General features: G+C 40.6%; 1 protein-coding gene across 5 annotated transcripts in view; it reads left to right on the plus strand.

Moving 5' to 3' along the window:
• The first annotated feature begins 70 nt into the window (after nucleotides 1–70).
• The window catches only part of tbc1d1 (TBC1 (tre-2/USP6, BUB2, cdc16) domain family, member 1), a 72,066-nt gene continuing 45,164 nt past the window's right edge, over nucleotides 71–26,972 (plus strand). Inside the window, exons 1-2 of one of the 5 annotated variants that reach the window (XM_047365502.1) lie at nucleotides 71–191; nucleotides 3,534–4,170. In XM_047365502.1, the coding sequence (XP_047221458.1) occupies nucleotides 3,574–4,170 (597 nt within the window). In that variant the 5' untranslated portion in view covers nucleotides 71–191; nucleotides 3,534–3,573. Of the gene's footprint in view, nucleotides 192–276; nucleotides 426–3,533; nucleotides 4,171–13,529; nucleotides 13,748–26,972 lie in introns of those variants that run through there. The other 4 variants (XM_047365505.1, XM_047365506.1, XM_047365504.1 and 1 more) reach the window with 4 other exon arrangements.

Consider the following 26,972-nt stretch of genomic DNA (forward strand, 5'->3'; position numbering starts at 1 on the left):
CAGGCGCCGTGCGCTTGTGCAGAGAAGGGAGGTCGGATCGGCCCTGTCTTCTATATTTAACTCGAGCTACAAACAGCGAGAGCCGTACGTGGAAAGGTCTATCTCTCCTGTGGAGTGGGTTTGAGCGGCAGCCCTCCTTTCACTGCGCTTCTGCCGCTGAAAGCACGCCGGACAGGAGGGAAGTATAACAGGTAAGGTTGACCCAGCAGGACGGAAGGTATTGGACCCGGTTCAGATGATGGGAACGACATCTATTTAAATCGTTTAGGTGCCGGTGTGTTGCGGACAGCTTCCTGCTGATAGACGGAGATTTATTTAATAGCAGATGAATACATTTGTCTATTTTCACTTCCGCATGATTCCTCCGTGTAGCAGACAGATTTCTGTGAAAGCTGCCTCAAGTTCAGGATTTACAATGAAACAAGGTGAGCCATCATGAGGTGGATCAGGAGCCGCTTTGCTTGTGGTGATCCATATGATCGTTTTGTTTACTTGCAAGGTGTAATCTGATGATCACTGAGCAATTTACATTTAAAATTAGGCAGCTCATCATCCTTTTTTTCTGAAACCAACCTTAGGAAATCCGTTCTGACGAATATTAGTTTGACTGTATACATGTTTGTTTGTCCTTGTAGCTGTAAGTCACTCAACTTGTTCACTGCCGGGTTGCTTAAAGAACTTTACCAGTTGGGCTTGTAGGATGAGCTGACTTTGCATTGTATTATAATTAGGACTGACCTGGACCTGAAAATCAGAAGACGATTGCATTGTACTGAAAAGGTTTTGCCTGATATAAACTGCATTTGAACCGTTGTGGATTCTGTATAGCTGGTTGGGAGTTGGATCTGTGTGTCTTGTAAAATACCTTTTAGATTACATTTGTTGTGAATCTTTGCTATATAAAGTACCTTGCAAAAGCACTCTCTTGAAATATTAACATTTTCAGGTTATATGTACAGTGCCTTGCGAAAGTACTCGACCAGAAGAAACAACAAGTGGGACACAATCATGAAGTGGTATGAAATTTATTGGATGTGTCAACATTTTTTAACAAATAAAAAACTGAAAAGTGGGACGTGCAATATTATTCAGCCCCCTTTGTAGCACCACCCTTTGCTACAATTACAGCTGCAAGTCGCTTGGGGTATGTCTCTATCAGTTTTGCACATCGAGAGACTGAAATTCTTGCCCATTCTTCTTTGCAAAACAGCTGGAGCTCAGTGAGGTTGGATGGAGACCGTTCTTGAACAGCAGTCTTCAGCTCTTTCCACAGATTCTTGATTGGATTCAGGTCTGGACTTTGACTTGGCCATTCCAACACCTGGATATGTTTATTTGTGAACCATTCCATTGTAGATTTGGCTTTATGTTTTGGATCATTGTCTTGTTGGAAGATAAATCTCCATCCCAGTCTCAGGTCTCTTGCAGACTCCAACAGGTTTTCTTCCAGAATGGTCCTGTATTTGGCCCCATCCATCTTCCCATCAATTTTGACCATCTTCCCTGTCCCTGCTGACAAAAAGCAGGCCCAAACCATGATGCTGCCACCACCATGTTTGACAGTGGGGATGGTGTGCTCAGGGTGATGAGATGTGTTGCTTTTACGTCAAACATATCGTTTTGCATTGTGGCCAAACAGTTTTATTTTGGTTTCATCTGACCAGAGCACCTTCTTCCACATGTTTGGTGTGTCTCCCAGGTGACTTGTAGCAAACTTTAAACGAGACTTTTTATGGATATATTTGAGAAATGGCTTTCTTCTTGCCACTCTTCCATAAAGGCCAGATTTATGCAGTGTACGACTGATTGTTGTCCTATGAACAGACTGTCCCACCTCAGCTGTAGATCTCTGCTGTTCATCCAGAGTGATCATGGACCTCTTGGCTGCATCTCTGATCAGTCTTCTCCTTGTTCAAGATAAAAGTTTAGAGGGACGGCCGGGTCTTGGTAGATTTGCAGTGGTCTGATACTCCTTCCATTTCAATATGATTGCTTGCACAGTGCTCCTTGGGATGTTTAAAGCTTGGGAAATCTTTTTGTATCCAAATCCAGCTTTAAACTTCTCCACAACAGTATCTTGGACCTGCCTGGTGTGTTCCTTGGTCTTCATAATGCTCTCTGCGCTTTGAACAGAACCCTGAGACTATCACAGAGCAGGTTCATTTATACAGAGACTTGATTACAACCAGGTGGATTCTATTTATCATCATCAGTCATTTGGGACAACATTGGATCATTCAGAGATCCTCACTGAACTTCTGGAGTGAGTTTGCTGCATTGAAAGGAAAGGGGCCGAATAATATAGCACGCCCCACTTTTCAGTTTTGTATTTGTTAAAACGTTTGACACATCCAATAAATTTCATTCCTCTTTAGGATTGTGTCCCACTTGTTGATTCTTCACAAAAAATTAGAATTTTATATCTTTATGTTTGAAGCCTGAAATGTGGCAAGAGGTTGACCAGTTCAAGGGGGCCGAATACTTTCACAAGGCACTGTAGATGTATGCCTGTCTACCAGCTTTGCACATTTAAAGACAGCAGAATTTCACAGCTCAGTCAGATTGGCACTCTTTAAACAGATTTTTTTTTTTTATATTTCCTGGGTTTCAGTTTAATTTTTGGATTTTCTTACATATGAATGTGCGTTGATATAAACCAGGGGTCGGCAACTTCAGCCTCGAGTGCCACTGTCCTGCAACTTTTGGATGCATCCCTGCATCTAAAGTATTCGAGAACTGGAGTTGCTGATCACTGGTCAAAACTATTCATTTTTCGCTCCGCTTGTTGTTTTGCTCCTGAAAGGTGAACCTCCACCCTCAGTTTCGAGTCTTATGCAACAGGCTTCCCCCAGAATTTCCCTCTCTAGTTCGAACTTCCCATGAACTATGATCAGCTTCTCTGTTGGTGCTGAAGAAAGCATTCACACAGCATGATGTTGCCACCACCATGTTTCATCATAGAGGATGGTGCCTTCAGTGAGTTAGTGAGTTAGTCTCCCCACATAGAGTTTTAAAAGTAAGGGAAGAACTTCTATGTGTTTGCTGTGTATCCTTCTTGGGTTGTGACAAACTGCAAATGGGATATCTTTTGGCTTTCTTCTTCCCACTATTCTGTAAAGAACAGATTTGTGGGGTGCATAGCTAATAGTTGTCCTGTTAACAGATTCCTGCTCCTGAGCTGTTGACCCCCTTGGCTGCTTCTCTGATTAACGCTCTCCTTGTCCCGTTTGTCAGTTTTAGTGGACAACCAGGTCTAGTCTGGTCTGGAATTGGGTCATAATTTATTCATTTCCAGATGATGGATTTATAACCTAACCCTCCAAAATTTGAATTTATGTTTCATTTCCATTTGCTTCACAAATATTGGCTGCTTTGTGTTGGTCTCTCAAATTCATTCAAGATGGTAGTTGTAATGTGATAAATGCGCAAGCTCAAGGGGTAGGAATAGTTTAGAAAGGCACAGTAAATAAACTCAATTGAATCAAAATTAGAAATAACTTGTTTTTCTGTGACTTTTCACTGATGTATTGCAGGTAGAGTGGAGGAATACAGCTGCCTCTGGTCCCAGAAACCATGGATGGACTTTACTTTGAAGTAAAACGAAAAGGAGGTGAAGCCCAGAGACAACAGAGCTCTGAGAAAGCTCGTCATAATCTAACCCCGAACCATCACTCCTGTCCCTCCCTTTCACGCCTCAACTCTGCTGCTCAGAGTCCTCAGAAATGTGCCGGTGTTTGGGAGAGGGCTGCACCATGGAGGGGACAGATGGACGAGGAAGAGATAAGATACCAACTGACGATGATTGGTTTTAGGGTAGTACACCATCTGACCACTATGGCCATGCTGCCCTGGGTGGTGGCAGAAATCTGCAGGTCCACCAAGAAGGATTCAGTAGCTGGGCCACATCATAGCGGAGGTGGAGGAGGTCCACCTTCATGCAATAATAAGACGGTGTTTCTGTGCGTGTCTGCATCCTGGGTACGGTCTGTGTCCGTTCTGGCAGAGCGACTTCTCTGGGACCCTCTGACACACACGGTGCTGTTTGAATGTCGTCCTCATCAAGTGACCAAGTTAATTCACAACAGCCAGGAGCCCAGTATCTTTGCCTGTCTGGTGAGAGACTCGCTAAAGTGTGTCTGCTATGTCTTCCAGTGCCTGGACAGCACCAAGGTAGGAATCTGTGGGAAAACAGGGTGTCTTAACATGTGGAGATGTGTGCAACGAAGCATACATATTCTGAATATATGTAGAGTACCAGTCCTAGATATATAGTGTCTTGCACAAGTATTCACACCTTTTGAACTTTTTCCTATTTAGTCTCCTTGAGAACAAACTTTAGTTTATTTTATCATTATTTTATTTTAGGTTTATGTGACCAACACAGAGTAGCGCACATTGTGTAGTGGAAGCAAAAGGATGCATGGTTTTCAAAATTTTTACAAATAAAAATCTTACATTTGTGGCATTTGCACTGAGTCCCCTTTTACTCTGACACTCCTAAATAAAATCTAGTACACTCACTTGCTTCAGATGTCACACCTGCATGATATTTAATCTCAGTATAACTACAGCTGTTTTGTGAAGGTGTCCGAGTTTTCTTGGAGAACATTAGTGAACAAACAGGATCATGAAGACCAGGGAACACAGCGGACAGGTCAGGGAGAAAGTTGTGGAGATGTTTGAAGCAATGTTTGGTTATAAAATATACTAAGCTTTAAACATCTCATGGAGCCCTTCTCAGTTCATCATCTGAAAACAGAAAAAGTATGTGACAGCGGCAAACCAATCAAGTAACAGCTAGTCATCTAAAATGACAAACTGTTTGAGAAGAGGATTAATCCGAAGAGCAGTGAATAGGGCTGTGGAGGGATCTGCAGAGGTCCACAGCTCAGCTGGGAGAATTTTCTAACAGGACAACTATTAGTTGAGCCTTCCACAAATCTGGCCTTTATAGAACTTCGGCAAAAAGAAGCCAACATAGGGAATACAATAGACAATTAGAAGAAGGTGGTCAGATGGGATAAGATGGGAAATAAGCTTTTTAGCCTGCATGCAAATTATTAAATGGTTCTACAAATTATTGACTTGACAAGGGCAAATACAAATGCATGCCACACTTTTCAGAATTTTACTTTTATTAAGAAAGCAACTCTAAAAGTATATTTTCCATCCACTTAATAAACATGCAGTACTTTGTTAAGCCAGAGATGCAAACATCGTGGTGAAAAGGTGGACCCACCTGCTGCAGGAAGCAGCAGGTGGAAAACAAACACAGTTTTATTGACTTATTGGAGCTAAAAGCACAAAGCGTCGCTGGGGTAGGTCAACAAGAAAAATCCATAAATGACAGAGATTCAAAATAGCAGGGTAGATTGAAGAACAGGTTCCAAGGTGGAGATGATGGGAATTATCTAGGAGAAACAGGTGAAGTGCATACTGAGGGGAGCAGCTGGATGGCAATCTGAGACTGGATATTAGACAAATGTAGGCAACTAGTGAAATAAATACTGATAAGAATTATGCCCTAGAGAATAAAGGTACAGAACAATCAAACCAAGGTAAACTTAGTCAAGCGATCAAGACTTCAAGCTTGACTGTAAATGGCATTGGTGTTGGAGGAGCTGCCAGTTCAAATCAAACCATTGTCCTTAGAGTTACAAAGGGGACAATTTGGCTCATCCTAAACCCACTAACAACTTCTATTTACAGACACTTGTTTACACAGATTAATTTTTTTTATAAATGTTTGATGATTCTTTTTCAGATTAGAACTTTGCTGTGTGTTGGTACATGTAATCTGATGAATAAGTTTGCTTTATTAGCGAACAGCAGCTACCACCTACATGAGACTCGTTATCATTAACTGTGCATCCCAAGTAGAATGGCTGCTGCTGTACCAGGTTAACAAGACTCTGTGCATTTAAACTTCAGACTAGAACTTATGGCCGAACATAATGGTGCAGGACTTTATGCGAGAGAGCAGAATTCATGGTTCCACCAGTTACTTCCAGGTCCTGAAGCAGCGAACTGTACCTTCACCATGTTGGAGTATCACTATCATGTTCTTTTTCTGAAACACTGTGTTAGTTCTACAGATGCAACGGATTCCACTTTTGTCTCGCGAGTCCACAGAATATTTTTCCAAAAGTCTTGGGGATCATCAAGATGTGCGTAGACACCTGAACAATGGAGCAAATGGATCGCTCTGTTCCCCTATTTTTAAAAGTGTGGGAGCAAACTAATGTATCTGCTCCCCTATTTTTTGATCACCTTCTGCAGTCTAACAAACTTACAAAGTCTCTATTGATTCTTGTACCAAGCAAGCAAAAAATATATTTCAGAAGTATTTGCTATAGTTTAGTCCCACCTTCCTTCACCGCAGAGTTTATTGAGTATCTCTCTCACCTACCATAAATCAGCTAGAATCTAGTGGTGAACTTTTCATGACATTGCAGGTCTAGGCTGCAGCCGCCTCAGTCCTGTAACCAATCTGCAATAGCCTGCCAGTGACAAGTTCAGGAGCCTAATTCTCCTCACCACTCATACAACAGCGTCCCAGGGACTGTTTCCAAACTAAATCGAGCTTTAAACTCTTTCAATGGGCCTTTTAATCAGCATATAAGCAACACAGATAGTGTTGTATTCCCCCCTCCCTGAAAATAAGTTTTAAATATGACCTTAACCAAGGCAAGTGAAGCCTACAGTGCTTTAGATGTGGTTCTGGGTTCTTCTGTGACCTCCTGGATGAGTCATTTTGTTAGGCCGGCCCCTCCTAGCAAGGTTCAACACTGTTCCATGTTTTCTCCATTTATGGTGCTCACTGTGTTCCGCTGGAGTCCCAAGTAATATTTTCACATGGGACCATGCTAAAATTTACTCTCAGAACTCATTTTTACATTATAAGACATTTTTCTAAAGGTGACATTCGTTATGACCAATCTAATCTCAGTCTGAGCTCCAAAGAGGATGTTCCAGCTATTCTCCAGGTCCAAATTAATAAATGCTTTTTCATAATCTAAGGGGAGCAATCTTGTAATAACAAGCTCAAGCTATAAATATTGATGCAGTGTAAAAGAGGTATGGCATGTTGGATGAAGATGGGAATTGAGAGCAACGGTCAGTGTGGCAGGGGCTATATCTGTTGGTTGTATTTATTTATACGTCAGAAAGCTGGTTGAGTGTTCAGTGTGACTGTATTGGTATTTAAAATGACATCAATCTGCAACCCACCTATTCTGGGCTTTTATCCCATTCATCAACACAGGCTGACACTGTGTGTATACTGACACAGTCTGTTGACCTCTCCCTTCACCTCTCCTCCACATGGCACGAGTTTCCAAAAGCCTTTGTAGGAGCAGCAGAGCTGCAGCTGCTGCGGGAGTCGGGTCAGAGACATCTGACAGCGTCCCGCGGCTCAACATACCAAAAACAATGAGAGATATTAGATGTGAAGCTAAACGAAGGCTCACAGCAAAATGCCAGTATGACCTTAACCCCTACGTCTCCTTTGCTTCTCACATGATACATGCGCACATGTTCTGAGACAGGGGATCATGTAACAAATACCTGCACGCTTCGGCTGCATGCAGAGGCTCCATGTACTGTGGAGTGTACAGTAAATACCACTGAGTGTACACCGTGGCAGAAATAAACAGGCTTTTGAACTCCTAGTGTGTCAGTGTGTCTTCTCTTTTATCTGAGAGAAAAGGAGAGTGCCTCATGCCGCCCAGCCAGGATATGAAACCGTGTTACCATGGAGACCACTTCCTGTCATAGTGTGTTTGTTGTGGAGTTTAGGAGCTTGTGAGCGCTTGTTGTTCTAGCTGCGCTCTCAGTCTTGTTAGAAATATGAGGATGATGGTGGCGATGATATCAGACTGACCACCTGTTGCTCCAGTTCTGTCAAACTGGGCTTTAACTCGCAGACATGCAGTTCTGCTCTTTGTGAAGGTAGTAATAATAATGCAGCAATGTGGGACTGTCCATCTTCGTTCTTTATTTTATGGAACAGTGTGAGGAAACATCTTTCAAAGGTTTTATAATCAACAAATAATGCAAATAAGGAACGACTCTGGCCTTGCACACCAAAACCACACACACACACACACACACACACAGGCCACAACCAGAGAACTGCACCAACACAGCTTGTAAATGCTCAGTGCCGCTTTCCCTTGACAGGTGAGCTGGCAAAAAAGAACATGAGAGAAGGAGGCTATAAAGTAGGTTTTGTTTGAGATTCTCACAGTATCCTTATGTAGAAATATCACATTTTAAAGGTATTTACACAAACATTTCAAACAAAAATGTGAAACAAAATCTAATTTCATTTAAAACAGGAAAGCAACAATCACATTGCTATTTGGATTTTGAGTTATTCATCAAAAATATTGTATAAAGACTTATTAAATGTTTTTTTTTTTGTATGCCTCCAGCATTTATAATGTAGTCTTTTAATAAAATCTCTTACAATTTTTTATCCCAATGTCCTTCAGTAGTACTACACCAGTTAGAGGACTTAACTAAACTGTCTGACTGACTGACTAACTGTCTAACTTTTTTCTTTTTTTAAAATAGAAACAAATAGTTGTAACTCCTTCTAAAAACATATTAATGTCATCATCCGCAGAGGTCTGTGTTTGCAGTTTTCCAGTAACATTTGATTCTGACCTATCCTTGGAATTGCTTGTAGATTCTTTATTGTGATCTTGTTTCATTCAATTAAGGAACATTGCAAAACTCAGATCTGTTATTGCGACCTTCGGAACATGAAACAGTTGTTCATGCTTTGTTAATGGTTAGACCGTTGTAAAGCCTTGTCCACCAGACCAAACAGAGCACCTCTTAGATGTTTAAGAGTTATACAGAATGCTTTGGCCACCAGGTTCAGTCACATAACTCCTGTTTGATTTCCATTTCCTTGGCATCCTGTTGAGCTCAGAACTCACTTTAAAATATAAGCTCACATATGAAGCAGTGAATGATCGGGCACCGGTTTATCTGCCTAATCATCTACCTAAATATTCCTTTTTATGTGCATGATTTAGGTTCTATATGCGCTGTGGTTTTATTTCTTATCACTTATTATTACGTATTTTATCTTGTTCAGCTTTTTCTTACTCTGTGTTGAATGCTCTTCATAAACAAATCATGCGTTATTTCACTATTTAAAATATTAGCACTTTTTGCTGTTCTGCTCTTCATAGGGCAACGCAAGATTTAGCAAGCTGATTCTAGCAGCTTAAGTAGTTGGGCTACCTGCTGAGGTAGCCAGGCTGTGTTTGACAGCTGAACAGGCAAGGTGCTTTTAGCTTGCTAACTGCTGTTTTAAAACAATGTTAAAGAGTAATGGATGGAGCTCCTTTTAGTTCCCACAACACGACTGACTTTTTTACAACTTGAAACATTACCAACACCAAGTTTTGTCTTCCTTGTCAGGAAAGAAAGTGTTTGATCTTTTTTTCAGAGGTATGCAATGGCTTTTAAATTTAAAAATCCGAATATACCTTGATGTCTGCTACTGGCCCTTGCTAAGGCTACACGTTATTTTGGAAAACATTGTGTTGTGACTGGTGAATATTGTGATTACAATATTGATTGGAATAAACCCACATTTTCTTAAATGCTCTTTTTCTTTTACATGATCGCAATGTCCCCACCGCTCCCTCAGAGTTTTAGGATGTCTTTAAGTAAGATCTAAATCAGGTGTGGGCATATACCCTGTTGAAAGTCCCACCTAGTGGCCAGATATATTATTGGCAAGCACAATTTTAATGCACGCGTATCATACCCTATCAAATACTGCATCTAAGTCATCCTTGTGACTGCGATATAGCAACTATTGATATTAGGATGCTTGGACCATAGGATGAGTTAACAGAGTTCAGAAAGGTATGTATGGAGGGGAGGTATGTATGCAGGCTTAAGGAGCAGAGGAACAAAAGAAAGGGATATTTTCTACTAAAAGTAGTTTTTCTGTGACAGTGCAGCCTAACTTTACTTGAGGCAATTAGAAAATGCTGCAATTATTTGGTCTTATTTTGTTTGTTTGCTTTGAAATATATAATTGCATTAAAGACTTGCTGGTTTCTGTTTGCTGAAATGAACTCCTCTCTGAAGAATTGACCAACCAACTTACCCAATGTGATAATAAATGTGGAACATGAAGTGCATGATTGTGCTTCGATGACAGGATACTGTTCTGTGACTCTGTTAGCCTTTATTTTTCTCACAGATAACATGGTTTAATTCTTGCTGAAAAACTAGCTTGAAATGGTGAAAAACTCCTTTGTTTACTGGCTGCAACAGAAGCCCCTACCATGGCCACTCCGCCTCTGTGCTTAAGAGCTGGAGTCACGTTCTTCTCATAATATTTTGTGTATGCTTGTGTTTTTCACTTAATCAGTATTTAGACCTTCATGTTCAGGGTTGAGTTACAAACAGCAGAGGTTATTTTTTGTATTTGGTAAACATGCAGAAAAAGACTTCCATGAAGCAGACATTTTCGGTTTGCTGAACATGGGAAACAAAACAAAGTATGCTAGACCCAAAAAGTTTGTATTACATGACAAACTGAGAAAGTTGCTTCCAGAACGTTTAGCTTTCTGTTCATAGCCTGCCCCTGTCTTGTGATTAATGACTGTTTTTATTTTCCAAGAGCTGCATGACTGCTAGAGAGGGCAGCTCCATATAAGGACAACATTTAATATGTGTTTATAAAGCTTTGAAATTTGATAAGCATGGTTTTTCCTAGTGGCCCTGACATGCCCGTCTTAATCCCAAATAACAATAAATTATACATAATAACTAAAACCTCTTGGGATCCCCCCCGAAAATACCCGTTCAGAACAAATTAATTAATTAATTAATTGTTTCTGTTTCTGGACTAAAGACCTGTCCTGGTGTTCATTTATGTGCTTTCTTGTGTGGGTCTTGTGAACAAGCAGCTTTTATTTGTGGGAAAATAAAAGAGGTCCTAATTGAAGCAGTACGGCTGTAAGTTTAAACTTCTTCCTCTGCCTTCAGAGATAGAAATCCTCACAGAGGAGATGTGGTTTCCCTTCTGCTGCAGTGTTAAAAACAAAGCAACCACTGGGTGTCACCAACGGAGTGTATAAAGTTCAGCATCACAGAATAAAAGCCTTTAAAAATTTAGATTTTTGATTGCTGCTGATAAATATTCAAACATGTTGATACTTTTAACTATTTAACTGATTTTTCTGCATTTGTTTTTTTTAATATCATAATTGCTTTTGGTTTTTTGGGTATTTTGCAATACAGTCTATTATACTGTATAATGAACTAAAGATGATGCCCATAAAAACATTTAATTCTACCGCAAATGTGTACCACAGCATCTAGGAGGATTTACATACATTAGATTCAATTTATCTATAAGTAACCTGCAATCAATAAAATGCTGTGAAAATTAACGGGATGATTAACATGATGCCTGGTTATTATTATTTTATTTAATCTAAAGACAATCTGTGGAATGGAATAACAGACTATTCTAATTGCAAGTAATTTACAAACTTTGAGATTAGCTGGACTGTTCCTGTGTATTACGTCCCAAAACTACCACAATATGATTGATAAATAAACCAGCTAAGAATATATTCTAGATTTTTGCTGCATAAAAATTTATTTTTTACTTTTTTACGTGAACCAGACTAAACTCTTCCTGTTTTTAGGTCAGTTAGGATTGCCAAATTTGGTTTTGTCTGTGAAATGACACAATTGTTTTTATTGCTTTCTTCAAATTTAGAAGTTTACACACAATGCCAGAGGATGATGTCAAGCTTTCGTAAGCTTCTTATAGGTTCTAAGTTCTAGCTTCTAATTCACTACATTTGAGTGCACTGGAGGAACATCTGTGGATGTATTTTAAGGCAACACCTCACACTGCTTACTTGTGTGACAGCATGGAAAAATCAAAAGAAATATGGCAAGATATCAGGGAGAGAATCGTGGACCTCCACCAGTTTGTTTCATCCGTGGGTACAATTTCCAGATGCCTAAAGGTGCCACATTCATCTGTTTAGTTATATGCTTGTAGAAGCAGCATGGGACTATCCAAGTTTGTTAGGGAGTGTCTTTATGCACAGTGAAACATATCCTGTACTAATATGGGCTGAAAGGCATCTCAGAGAGGACAGAAAAGCAAAATAAAAAGCCAGATTACAGATTGCAAATGCACTCACGGACAAACTAATGAAAATAAAATTGTGTTAGGCCATAATCATTATTGTTACAGTTGGAGGGAAAAAAAGAAGAAGCTTGCAAGCCTGGAAACTCCATCCCTAATATAAAGGCCAAAGATGGCAGCATTATGCTGTGGGGACATTTTGATGCAGATGTGACTGATAACTTCACAAAATTATGAGGAAGGAACATTAGGTGGAAATATTAAAGCAACATCTCAAAATATCAGCCATGAAGCAGAAGCCTAGGTACAAATGGGTCTTCCAAATGGACGATGACACATTAGTTACACAGTGGCTGAAGAACAACAAGGTCAATGTTCTTGAGTGGCCATCACAAAACGCTGATCTGAGTTCCATAGGACGTTTGTTGGGCAGAGCAGAAAAGGTTTGTGTAAACAAGGTGACCTACAAACCTGTCTACACTCGTATAAATGGGCCAAAATTCCAGCAAACTACTGCGAGAAAATGTTTGACCTAAGTCAGTTGCTTTAAAGGTAATTCTACCAAAGACTAAGCAGATGTATGTAGACATCTGAGTTTAATGAATGTAATAAAAAAGATTCCCTCTTTATTCTGACATTAAGCAAATACAACAAATTTTGGTTTATCCTTATTTAACTAAAACAAGAAAAGTTTAGCCTGATGGTGAAAATAAATATTAGATGTCTTTTTAGACAGTGTTTGTAAATATCTGGTTTTAACAATATTTCATATAAACCAAAATTGTATTTTACTGTAGATTTAGTGTATGTACCAAATGTACTAATGACTTTTATATGTTAAATTCATACATTTTTAATACCAGATGACTTTCTTTTGTTTCTTTTTAATGAAGGGATCATGATTTAGAAAAGCAGTTAGAAGTATAGAAAAAAAATGTAAGAGTGAGTGAGTGTTTCTTCTCATCTGAACTACATTTTTGTCATGGCGCTCCACTGGGACATTAATTCAGATTGGGTCCTCAGGACTAGTTTATTAGATTTCCGATTGGGACTGTTCTGTCTGCTTGCAGGAAATAATGTTTATATTCCCGCATACCGACGAGGAAAACTGGTGTAATCCTCATGAGGTAACGGTAACAGTACCAACCACCCGGGGAAACACATCTACCGCCTAAAGTTTTGAGTACTGCGGAGGGGAACCGTGTCCCAACCCATCCCCAAAACACATTGGAAGACAGAACAGGGTCAGGTTACCAAGAGTTAAGCTAGAAAACAGCCGGAAGATACTTGGTAAGCCGTCAAAATAAAAGCGGTGGCGCTTCAGTTTTCATTGTAGGCATTATTTTGAAAGGTTGAAACCGGATGTGAGCGCTGGCTCGTGTTCACCACTTTCAGGATAAACCGCACGATCCTCCTTGGGTTCTTTAGAGAGCAAAATGAACTTTCTATAGAAATTGTATTGAAGTTCAACACACGACAAGAAACGCGCTACGGACAAATTAGCGCTGAGGTCTAATTTTCGGGACATTTATGGCGGATGGAATGAAAGCGCGACTCCAGCGGTTCAACTTGTTCAACAGCAAACAAGAGCAAAGCGATGTGAGTGAAGTTATTACCGCTGTTAACTTCGCCTTCCATGCTAAGTGGCGGGTTAGCTAACACTAACAGGAGCGGACTTCAGTTTAACTTGCTGTTAGCCAGCCCTGGTCGGCTTTCTTAAACCGGGACGTCTCACCGCAGTCCACCAGGAAAAGGACACAGTAAGGTGTCAGTTACGTTAGCCTTCAGATATCATCTGCTGACGCCAACCAACTCTATTCCATACTGGGTGGTAATACTTTCAATTTATTTAGCTTTTAACCCGGGACACATGTCTTTGCTCCCGTCTGTCAGTGGATGATGATGAAGTGGGTCAAGTAAAGCTGCCACACTTCTGGGTGTGAAGTATTTTCACTCGTTGCTTATTATTGTTTAACTGGTTGTTATGTGTAGGACCGCTGAGGTTTGGACAGTCAGGAGCAGTTTTGAGCTGGTGACGTACTGTAAGCTGATCTGCTTCTCCTAATTCCTCTAAAGATAGAAGATAAGGTTTTGTTTGAACTTTGGTATTTTCCCACTCAGCCTAAAATCAGCAGATATGTTTGAAAGAGACCACGGCCTGTCAAGAGTCATCTGCCGCAACAGTGGAGGGAAATGTACAAGAATATAGTATTCTTTACGTTGTTTGCCATTTTAGTATGTCATTATTTACAATGCTAAAGGTATTGCAGTGATCATAGCCCAGACGTTTTCATGTTCAATTATCTGAACCTTTTCTCTAGATTTGTTGTTTCTACGGTATATATTCTGATCGGCTCATACCTTAACAGTGAAAACTGTCAATCTGTCAATACAATTCTGTACTATTTGTCCCGTTGCAGTTTTCTTCTCTTTTAGCATTTTTTACGTCAGATCTCACTGTTTCAGATTGTCAAGCAAATTTTAATATCAGACAACACGTTCCCGAGTAAATACAATGAGCAGGTTTTCAGGTTCAGATTTTGTTTATTAAGGGAACTAGCTTTGCAAACGAAACCTTTGTGGAAAAAGTAGTTGCATGAAATAACTGGGATTAGCCACATTAACCTGGCCTGATTACTGTCAGACCTGTCAGTTAAGAAATCACTTAAATATAACATGTGGGCAATATGAGCTAGGCTAAAAGATTTCAAAACGCAAGAAATGATACCTCGATCTAAAGAAATCCAAGAACAAATGAGAAACCATCATTGATATCCATCATTGGTAACCCTAACCCGTCGGCTTTTCTTTGGGAAAAGCATACAGAAAGTGAATATAATGCCAACAGTCAAACTAGTGGTGAAAGTGTGATGGTCTTGGCCTGGTTTGGCGATTCATGATCTAGACAACGAACTGCAATCGATTTAACAATGAATTCTGCTCTCTCACAGGAAAGCCTGTAGAAAAATATTCAGCCATCAGTTAAGATTAAACACACTTACTACATTCAGCAGAACAGTGATCCAGGGCACACAAGCAAGTCCCTCTCTGATTGGTTCCAAAACACAAAGAAGGATTTAGGGTGGCTTAGTTAAAGTCAGAAAATAAATCATATTAAGATGTTGTAATATGGCCGCAAATAGGCTGTTCATGCTACAAACCTTCTAGTGTGGCTGAATTAAAACAATGCTGCAAAGAAGAGTGGGCTAAAACTCCTCCACACTGACGGATATCTCTTATGCTTGATGGCAGCTGTTACCACCAAGGGTGACACAAAAAGTTTTTAAGTTTGCATGTCAATTACCTTTTTACATAGTGACAGGTTGGTTTAGATAGCTTTTTTTTTTGAGACACGGATGAATTAGCCAGATAGCAAAATCTGCACATTTTGCACTTATCAACTCTAACCAATAAATTGGCAGGTCAAACACGGACAAATCTTATTTTTCCCCTCTTTTATTTTAAACTAGGAATATCCACAATACTTGGTCTGTAAGCGGATCATTTAGCACCGTGTACTTTGATAAACTTTGAATAAAAATCAGCTAAAGAGACTCAAGCTTTCGCTTGTAAATGACTAGTCGTGTATTTCTTTCATTTATTTGCTAGCGTCAAACTCCCTCCATCTAAGAACATGCTGCACTTTCTTTTCTTCTATTTTATTATTTGTAGTCTTCAGAAAAACAAAAAATCTCAGATGGTCTTAATCGGAATTGGCAGAACAGACTCTAAGAAAACCAGGAATCTGTATTGGCCACTAAAAGCCTGATTGGTGCAATGCTACTATAGATTGATTTGTTTATAGGTAAGAAATAAATGCAGCACGGCAGCAAATGGTGAGTAGCGATGGGTGGCACGTCTTCTTGTTTGTTAATTGTGTTTCCCAGTGTGGTTTGTGGTATGGTCCTTAAATACATAAGTAATCACACAAGATTTTTTTTTCTCAGATTGAGCTGGTTGTTCATTTCCCACATTTCTTGTCAAACTGTGGACATAAGGAGCCAGTGTGCCTGAATTCTCCAGTTGAGTGTAGGTTTGTTTGAGAGTGTGAGTCATAGTAACTGTACTCCTGCCAGGACTTTCATCCTGAAGCAGAGGACAGGTGTCTTTCTTCAGCATGTTAGTCACAGTTTGCATGACGCTCTTGCTGCAGCAGTCTGTCTGTTAGTGCTGATAAAATGTACTTTTAGTGAGGATCTCAACTCTGATTGTGACCTTGCAGGTCCAGGAAGCCTTCTCCTGTACAGGCTTTAATGTATTGAGCTGTGATGCTTGTTGTAGATTAATTAAACCAAAGAATGCATAATAGGTTGTTATTTCTGACTGCATTTCTAATCAGAATGCCTTTTGTTAGGGATCATCAATTAACCATTCAGGTGAAACGAGCGATTTCTCTTTAAACTTGCAAAGTCTAGTAAACAACATTGCGGTTATTGCAGCAAAGGTGATTGGAAATGATGGTTAACGAGAACTGTGCAGAAAAAGGTTTGTGAAAGGTTAAGTCTTTTTGGTTTTTTTAATTCCCTTCCTCTTCTTTCTTACTTTATATGACCTCATGTGACCGACACATGACTATACAAGCTGGTGAAGCCTTCCTGTTTATTATTTGACAAACCATTTATGTTTCCCATCAGCTTGTCATCTCTGTCTGCTCTAATATTCAGTACTTCCACTCTAAATGGAGAGGAAAGGGCTTTTATTTTGTTTAGATATACTCAAATGGAGCCATATCAAATCTTTTGGCCCTTGTGAGCGTTTTATAATAGGGATCATTTGCCCAGCCTACCCTGCACCCTTTTAAAATGTTTTCCTTCTCTCTGTTTTCCTAACTCTCTGTTAGTTCTCCATCTCTTCTGTTAAATATACATTGAACTTTGAACTTGGCTTTGCTCCAGAAGGCACAAGATTGAGCCACATGACCGTGGAAAGTAGAGAACGGGATTTTTTGCTGTCTTGTCATCATTATTGCTGATTTTCTATGCCAGCTGATTTTTTTTTTTTTTTTAGTCAGACATCAGTATCTTTCTCACTCAGTCACACTATCTATAAAACTGTCATTAGTGATGTGTCAATAATACTTCCCTTGGTTAAGCCTTGAGTCACTTTTTTTGCCCCTATCTTAGTTTTAAAAATTATTGCTCAACAAATTAAGTGCTTGTCAACACTAGTTGACTTTAGAAAAACACTGGTTCTGATTGTCTATACAGTTTTTCCAGGTCTGGGGTATCCCTACTTGACATAGAAAGCCTCTTCCTCAAATCTTTAATAATCGCGTAGAAAGTCCTACTTCTTGTGTAAATCTAGAGAAAAAGATGTCTTATCTGAGAAGTAAAGTGTTTAACCCCCACGGCATAGGTTTGGCTCTATTAATGGACATATGCCTTTTTTCTGTTCATGGTTCCAGCCACTCACGGCTACACTCGGCACAAAACCTGTTGTGTTTTGATGGTGTGGTTGAAAGCCCACCTGCAGCAGCCAGCATCATGTGCAAAGTAAAATAAACACTCACCGTCACACATCATGACCTCCATAAAACAGGGAAGTCCAGAGAATCCAGACCGCCCTCCTGACCACAACAGCGTCCATACTTTCGAACCATCGCTAGAGTTCTTTCAGTGGAAAATTGCTATGATTACTGTAACACTGATTCAGAACTACAGCTGGTAAGCCTGTTAACCAGCAGAAGGCCAGACTAATTAACCAGTTGATACCACCTTGTTGGGCATGTGGGACTCTATAAAGAGCAGAATGGCAAAACACTCTAATGTCCTGCAGAAGAAGAAAGGTTACTTGAAAACGAACTACTGACTTCAGTGGATGTTTTCTTACATATTTATAATCAAGTCAATATGAAAAAACACCCAAGATTTTGTAGATAGCATTATTTTAATTAAAATAATGTGTTTTTGTTTTTGAAGCACTAAACGTAATTGCTGTTTTTCGGTTTTAAATAAAAGCAGTTAGATCATGGTGTATATTTTGGTTGTATTTTTTTATTAAACACAGTGAAACCGAGCTATGTTTATGTTGATGAGGTGTTCTTGCGAGTTATTTTTGTGGTACTACTTGGGAAGTTTTTCTACAGTTGTCCTCAAAACTGACTGTCCTCTGCTCATATCACTATCACCTTTGACTTGCCCGTTTTGGTTAACCTCAAAGAGTTAATTTTGTTTATTGCACCAAGCTGAAACTTCTCTATTTTTTTGGCAGCCCTTGTGTAACGTCCTTCCTTTCAAAGTTAACACTACACTAGTTGTACTTATTTGTCTCTAAGGGACTTTGAGTTTTTTCAGTATAACTGTGCTATGAGTGGACTGATCTGAGGGTCATAGCATGGGGTTGTGTCCAGATGCCTTCCTGCGTGAGATCAGCCTTGTATAAATGCTCCACTGTGAGAAGTACAGTCGCTGTGTGTCTGTTGCTGATGCTGCCATCCAACAAGCCAGTTTTCCATCCGTTTCACTTTACTCCACAAATAAAAAACTCTAAATCTGTAAGAGGAAAAGTGTAATGACAAATACAGAGACGGTATACCATTTATAGTGCTGTAAAACATGCATTTGCCGACAGATTGCTTCTGTTTTTTGCTTTTTTTTTGTCACACCTAAATGTTTTAGAACATTAAGCTTAACTTATTTTTGAGGGGAAAAGCCATCCAAACTATCCTGGCTCTATGTGAAAGGTAAATGCCCCCCTTGTTAAATCATGAATTAACTACAGTCTCATGCAACAAATTAGAAAATAGGGTTAGGTTTAGTAATTAAAAGTGAAACACATTATATAGATGAATTACACACTGGTGTTTTCAAGGCTTTGTTTTTGTTAATTATGATGATTTTCCACTTACAGCTAATGAAAACGCAACATTTAGGATTAGAATATTACATCAGGCCCCCCAAAAAATACATTTGTAATACAGAAATGTGTTCTTAATGATAGCATTGTTTAATTCTGCTTAGTGGTTATTTTCAAAAGGTACTTTTAATCTGAAAAAACAATCCTCATCAGAATGCATATTCTAATTTATTGAAAATGCATGTACATTTTCGAAAAGTTTAGTTTAGTTTCACATGCCACACTCAGACCTGATTGCTGTCAGACATGTAGAATCAAGAAATCACTCAAATTGAACCGGTCTAACAACATGATGTAGGCTAATAGACCTTCAAAAACTACACATCGAGCCCTGATCTAGACAAATTCACAAACGGATGAGAAACTGAGATCAAACAGTCTGGAAAGTAGGGCTGGGCCATATGGCCTAAAATCAATATCTTAATGTATTGAGCAGTTCACCTCGATAACGAAAAATGGACGATAACAACCAGTCACCCCCCCAAAGATAACCCCATTAAGATGTGCACACTTACCGATTGCCAGGTTCAGCCTGTACCCGAAGCACTGCATTCACAACCATCTATTGAGCTCGGCAGCTTTAACTCTGTTTGAGCCGTTGTTGTTGTGATAGGGACAAGGTCCTCTGCCTTGATGTCCTATGATTGATAATGCTTTTTTTGGGGGGGGAATTAATTGCTCCTCTTCTTCTTCGACCCTCTTGCCGCCACTTCAATATTTGAAATATCCTCCATTTTATCAACCTCACCATCTCTTACACTTCTTGTTACAGTCTGGACTGTTGATGTATGGCTACTTCTATTGTTAACAGTGTCATATAAGCCTGTATGGGCTGGGCACATAGGGTGCATGACACTTAAATAAAGCTTTCATTCATTATTTTTTTCATACTAAGGCTTTGAGACTCGAACGAGCCTCAGTGAGAACCATTATCCACAAACATGGAACAGTGGTGAACCTTTCCAGGAGTTGCCACCCTACTATCATTACTTCAAGTCCACATCAACAACTCATCCAGGAGGTCAAAAACAAAGCAACCACATTGACTCATCTCATATTTGGCAAAAAACATCTTTGTGATCTTCCAAGATCTTTGTAACACTTGTATAATGGAACGAGACAATAATCAGAAGTTTATCGGCAAATCCACCTCTCAAAAAAGAGAAAACAATTGTTAATTAAAAACATCTTCCAAGAACAATGGGACAAAGTTCCTCCAAGACTAAGTGTTAATTAGAACCAATTATTAGGCATAATGGTTTGGAAAGACTTTATTCCCTTTTCAAACTGCATTTTGTTTTAACTCAGGTTATTTTTGCCTGATATTCAATTAGTTTAATGAACTGAAACGTTTAAAAATAATAAAAGCATAAAATAACATAAATCTGTAGTAGAGCAAATGGCTTCACAGGACATAATCGAAGAGAAAGGGTGTGCATTGACTCAGGGCTGAAAAAATTAATATATTAATTGTTGGCTATTGATAAAAGTATGAAAAAAGGGAAACAGTTTCATCCATAGCTTCTTCTAAGTGCACATTTTAACTGATATTCAACATTTTTAAAACGAAAGAGGAAAATAAGTTTTAAGATGTTGAAGGTCTATCAGGCGATGTGAAAACTGAAAACGGATGAGTAATAGGTCAGTTGACAGGAAGGGAAAAAATAATGGTTTGTATGTGGCCTGACGGCACTCTACTCTCAAGTAGACATTTGAGGCGAAGGGGTGACAAACATGGTGTCTGGATGTTCATGTTGTGCCTAGAGATGTTTGAGGATGAGCAGATGAAACCTTGCTTTCTAGAATATAGCATTAGATGAGACATTTAGTCAAACTTTCCAGAATTGGTTGTTGGGTACAATGTGTCTTGTAATTCAAGGCCCCGTTTGTGTAACTGAGATACAAGTTTTGTCATCTCCATAACATGGGCTGACTGGTTATTGCTATTGTAAGCATAGAATGGCCCTTTTTTTAATCTCTCCTTGTTCTCTCTGCACTTTATAGGTAAGTTTTATTAATGAAACAACCATTTGGACTAATGAAATGATTGTCACGAGAGTAAGAACATACATGCTTGATACACGCATCATTGCATCCAGCAATGACCTGTACCAAGTGTGAACCACCTCGTTAGTCCCCCAGCACCCAAAATAAAATACCATCAAATAAAAAATATAGGTAAGGTAAGGTAAGTTTATTTATATAGCGCCTTTCAGCAACGAGACACTCAAAGCACTGTACATACAATTACAATACAATCACAAAGCAAATAAACACAGATACAGACACAGAAAAACAAATCAAATGATAAAATCAAACAACAGAGGTCATTTAAAAAAATAAAATAAAATAAAGAGAATAGAATGATGGACAAGAAAATGAAAGGAAAATTGGACAGAAAACGCAACTAATCATGCCTAAATGGCACAGTCAAAGGCCACTCTAAACAAATACGTTTTTAATCTTGATTTAAAGCAACATAAGGTTTTGGCGCTTTTACAGTTTTCTGGCAGTTTATTCCAGATTAGTGGAGCATAAGAACTAAAAGCTGCTTCTCCATGTTTATTTCTGGTTTTGGGTATGCAGAGTAGATTTGAGCCAGAAAACCCGAGAGGTCCGGGTGGTTGATACACTGACAACAAGTCTGTAATGTATTTTGGTGCTAAGCCATTCAGTGATTTATAGACTAACAGAAGTATTTTAAACTCTATTCTCTGAGCTACAGGGAGTCAGTGTAAGGACTTTAGAACCAGGGTGATGTGCTCCACTTTCCTAGTTCTAGTGAGGACGCGGGCAGCAGCGTTCTGGATCAACTGCAGCTGTCTGATCGACTTTTTAGGCAGACCTGTGAAGACACCGTTGCAGTAATCAATTCTACTAAAGATGAACGCATGAATTAGTTTTTCAAGGTCTTGCTGAGACATTAGTCCTTTAATCCTGGAGATGTTCTTTAGGTGATAGAAAACCGACCTTGTTACTACCTTTATGTTCCTCTGAAGGTTCAGGTCTGAGTCCATCACTACACCCAGGTTTCGAGCCTGACTGGTGGTTTCTACCTGTATTAACTGAAGCTGTGTGCTAACTTTTAAACGCTCTTCCTTTGGTCCAAAGATTATTACTTCAGTTTTGTTTTGATTCAGCTGAAGAAAATTTAGGTCCATCCATGCATTGATTTCTTCTAAGCATTTACCCAGCACTTGAATGGGTTCATAGTCACCTGGTGACATTGTAACATATAGCTGTGTGTCTGCATAGTTATGATAACTTACGTTGTTGTTTATTAAAATCTGAGTTACTGGGAGCAAGGAGTTAGGGAGGGAAGTACAGGTAGGTGCTAAGGGTAGGAGAGGCTCCCTGAAGAGCTTGATCTTTAAGAGATTCTTGAAGCTAGACAGGAATGCCCCTGCTCAAGTATGGTACGACACATAAAAGACTGGATTGTCTTGAACGTGGTGTAGACACTGCTGGGTGACAGTCCCTTTACGACCAGAGGAACCAGTCATGATTAGCAGAGACATACCCCAAAAAACTTGTAGATGTAATTGCAGTGATGGTTCTTCAAATTATTGACTATCCCACTCACTGTAAAGATGGCCAACACCTTGAATGATTATAAATCTCTTTTAAAAACTCCTCTTTAACTTGGCTTTTAATAAAGTGAATTAGTACTTTTGCAAAACACTGTACATTGGAATGCAATTAGAAAGTTTCAACAAAAGAGGATTCAAAGCTTTGAAAATATTAATTTAGCTTCAACTGCTGTATTGGGTTTCTGATAAAAAAAAAAGAAAACCTAAGTATTCTCAGAATAACACGTCGTTCTGTCTTACTGTTACAGGTGTTGGTTTGATTGCATAAAAACAAAAAACTGGGTTGAGCACACCTCATACTGAGACAAGATGCAACAAGCCCTGGCTCTGAGCATGTAAAACCTATTTGCTGCTCAGGCTTTTCATCCGACTGACATTCCTGCTGTGACTCAACCGCTGCTTCTGCTTAGCTCATCTACTTCCTCCCTTTTGTTCCTTGGTTTGGTACGCTGCTATTGTGGCTTTGTCAAATTGGACCAAAATAGGAGAAGCTGAAATGGCAGCTACTGGTTTTATCTGATGTATATGCTGTTTGTTTATTTGAGGTTATCTATCTTTTCAGCAGGAATGGACTTGTTTTCTATGGCGGTACCCCATTGTTTATTATCCCAACTCAAATGCCAACAGTGAAGTAAACATCAGCTTTGTGTTACAATGAGTATTATGTACTTTTGCAAAAGGTGTGTGTCATACCTCACTGCTCTGACAAGGCATTTACTTTGTGAAACACTCTTTGACTTTAGTTTTTGTGTCCAAGCTGTCCTAAGCAGTCAATAAAACGCTACAACCTCCCCTGTTTATGGGAGAGCTCAGACTAAGGTTTCTTTCTAACAAAACGTATTGATGTGTCGGTAATCTATATCTACTGACCTATGCGTATGTGTAAGTATTTACAACCCAAAAACATGCTGCGTTGCAGTTTTTACTTTGCTCCAATGATGAGCCAATAAGCCCACTATGCAAGATATTTGTTTTGCACTTCTTTAGTCCAGTTTTTAAATACATTTCACAGTGTTCATTAATACAGTGTTAACTCCTTGAGGTGGTCATGGTGAATTGTGTTCACTTGCAGTTAAAGCTGAGTTGTGTTGCAGTGGCGACATGAGAAACTTCAATTCAAACTGGTTAGCTTCAACATTACATGAGTGCTGTTGCCACATCAGCATGTCATTGGTATTACATCACTGAGGACAGCATCATGTGTCAAAGCAGCATCCATGTTAATATAAGGATGCAGGTGTTCTCAGGACAAGATTAGAGTAACATTAATGATCGTACTCTATAACCACTAGCTGGCTAATTCTGCCTTTTGTAAGGTTTGCTTGTGAAGCGGGGCTGTGTCAAGGAATTTCCCCATTGGGACAAATAAAGCCAAAGTATAAAGTCTTCTGACGATTTCTCCTCAGAAACTCTTAAAGCTCCGCCACCAGATGAAGAGGTTCTGATAGTGGAAGAATAAAGCTTTTGCTGGTTTTTGAAAGGCGAAATGTACCGGTTCAAGATTGTATCTGCTTTTCAGATCGCAACAGTAACTTATCTTTAGTAACATAGAATAATGATTTCTCACAAACAGCCCTAAGCTCCAGAACACACTCTCTTTCACTGAAGACCGACTAATACAGTAAAATCCGTTCGGTAACAGGAGAGATAAACATTTCACAAATAATATTTAACTGCAGTGTTTGACTTAATGTTTAAGAGGAAAAAGCTCAGGAAAAGTCAGTTTTTGTTAAATTTTGAATTTATTTTAACTATAAAGTAGACTTGGCTGCCTTTCTGCTGTGATAGTTTATAAAATATGTATACTGGGACTAAGACGTTGGCCTTTTTGTTCTTTACTGAGGCCTCTATGCCACTTAAAACAAACATCTGCTGTAGGCATCAAGGCCAATTAGAAACCACCCATCTAGCCAGCTATGTTATTGGCATAACGTGTTAATCAATGGCAGTTGAAATATGATATCCAACCAAATTTTTCATCCAAGCATTGCTTTGGGATTGCAGTATATTAAACCATATTGTTATAATGTTGACAATTGGGATTCAGTATATTGTGCATCTGTGGAAACTACCTGTGTCTACTTCCTTCTATAACAACTTCTACACTAAAGAGCATTGATATCAGCGTGACCTGCCACTGCTTTTGTATGATGCTTTCGCTGATTGGGGGAAAAAGGTTGTATTTTCAAGAAACGTTCATGAGGACCATAAATCGAGGCACGTGATGTTGCCTGGTAGGGCAGAGCCGGGGTCTCACCCTGGAGCCAGGCCTGGGGTCGGGACTCGTCGGATAGCGCCTGGTGGCTGGATTGCTCCTTGCGGGACCCGGCCCGGCCAAGCCAGAACGGAAATGCGAGGCCATCCCCCAGCGGGCCCACCACCTGCTGTGGGAACCATGAGGGCCGGTGCAAAGAGGATTGGGCGGCAGACGAAGGTGGAGACCTTGGCGGTCTGATCTCCGGATGCTTAGGCTGGCTCTAGGGGTGTGGAATGTCACCTCGCTGGGGGGGAAGGAGCCTGAGCTTGTGCGGGAGGTCAAGAGATATCGACTACAAATAGTCGAGCTCGCCCCCACACACAGCATGGGCTCTGAAACCCATCTCCTCAAGAGGGGCTGGACTCTCTTCTACTCTGGAGTGGCCCACGGGGAGAGGCGGCAGGCTGGGGTGGGTTTGCTTGTCTCGTGTTGGGGTTTACCCCAGTGGATGAGAGGGTCGCATCCCTGCGCCTTCAGGTTGGGGACAGGTCTGTGACTGTTTCGGCCTGCGGGCCGAGCGGTAGTGCGGAGCACCCGGCCTTCTTGGTGTCCCTGTCAGGGGGTGCTGGATAATGCCCCTCCCGGGGACTCCATTGTTCTGCTAGGGGACTTCAATGCCCATGTGGGAAATGACAGTGACACCTGGAGAGGCATGATTGGGAGGAATGGCCTCCCCGATCTGAATCAGAGTGGTGTTTCGTTATTGGACCTCTGCTAATCACGGATTGTCCATAATGAACACCATGAATTAAGCATAAGGGTGTTCATCAGTGCACTTGGCACCAGGACACCCTAGGCAGGACGTCGATGATCAACTTTGTCGTCATGTCGTAAGACCTTCGGCCACATGTTTTGGACACTCGGGTGAAGAGAGGGCATGAGCTGTCCACTGATCACCACCTGGTGGTGAGTTGGATCCGCTGGAAGAGAGGAAAGCCAGACCGACTTGACAGGCCAAAGGGCATAGTGAGGGTCTGCTGGGAACGTCTGGCAGAGGCCTTGTCCAGGGATATATTCAACTCCCACCTCCGGGCGAGCTTTGACTACATAGCTTTGAGACATAGAGTCCGAGTGGAGCATGTTCTCCACATCTATTGTCGATGCTGCTGCCTGTAGCTGCGGCCGTAAGGTCTGCGGTTTCTGTGGGAAGCTGCTGACCTCGACTGGGGACATTATCGGGCGGTGGAAAGTGTACTTTGAGGATCTCCTCAATCCTGCCATTACGCATTCCCTGGTGGAAGCAAAGGCCGGGGACTCGGGGTTGGACTCTTTCATCACCCAGGCTGAAGTCACCGAGGTGATTAAAAAGTTACACGGTTCATGGGAGTTTGCCCAACCGGTCCACATGTGTAGAGAAGGCATTCGACTGTGTCCCTCATGGTGCCTTGTGGGTTGCTCCAGGAGTATGGAATCGGCGGACCTTTATTAGGGGCCATCCGGTCTCTTTACAAGCGGAGTTTGGTCCGCATTGCCAGCGCTAAGTCGGACCTGTTCCCGGTGCATGTTGGATTCTAGCAGGGCTGCCCTTTGTCACCGGTCCTGTTCATAACTTTTATGGATAGGATTTCTAGGCGCAGCCAAGGGCCGGAGGGAATCTGGTTTGGGAACCAGTGGATTTCGTCTCTGGGTGAGGAGCTCGGCCATCCTGGAGGGGCTCGGAGTAGAGCCGCTGCTCCTCCACATCGAGAGGAGCCAGTAGAGGTGGCTCGGGCATCTATACCGGATGCCTCCTTGGACGCCTTCCTCGGGAGGTGTTCCACTGGGAGGAGGCCCAGGGGACGGCCCAGAACACACTGGAGGGACTATGTCTCTCGGCCGGCCTGGGAACGCCTTGGGCTCCCCCCGGAGGAGGTGTCTGGGTAGAGGGACGTCTAAGTGTCTCTGCTGAGTCTGCTGCCCCCGCGACCCGGTCCCGTATAAAGTGGAAGACGACGAGTACAAGGTTGTACTTTTAGTTTGCCACTGACCAGTCAGTGCTAGTCCAAAACAGAATTGGCTGATTCTGATCACTAACAGGTTTCTCTGTCCAAGTAGGGAATATTGACAGTGTGTGAAACCACACTGTGCATATCTGTGCAAAAGCAAAGGAAACATTTTTGCACAGATTTATTAGTTTTATCTT

Source organism: Girardinichthys multiradiatus, chromosome 5, assembly GCF_021462225.1.
Source record: "Girardinichthys multiradiatus isolate DD_20200921_A chromosome 5, DD_fGirMul_XY1, whole genome shotgun sequence".
Classification (NCBI taxonomy): domain Eukaryota; kingdom Metazoa; phylum Chordata; class Actinopteri; order Cyprinodontiformes; family Goodeidae; genus Girardinichthys; species Girardinichthys multiradiatus.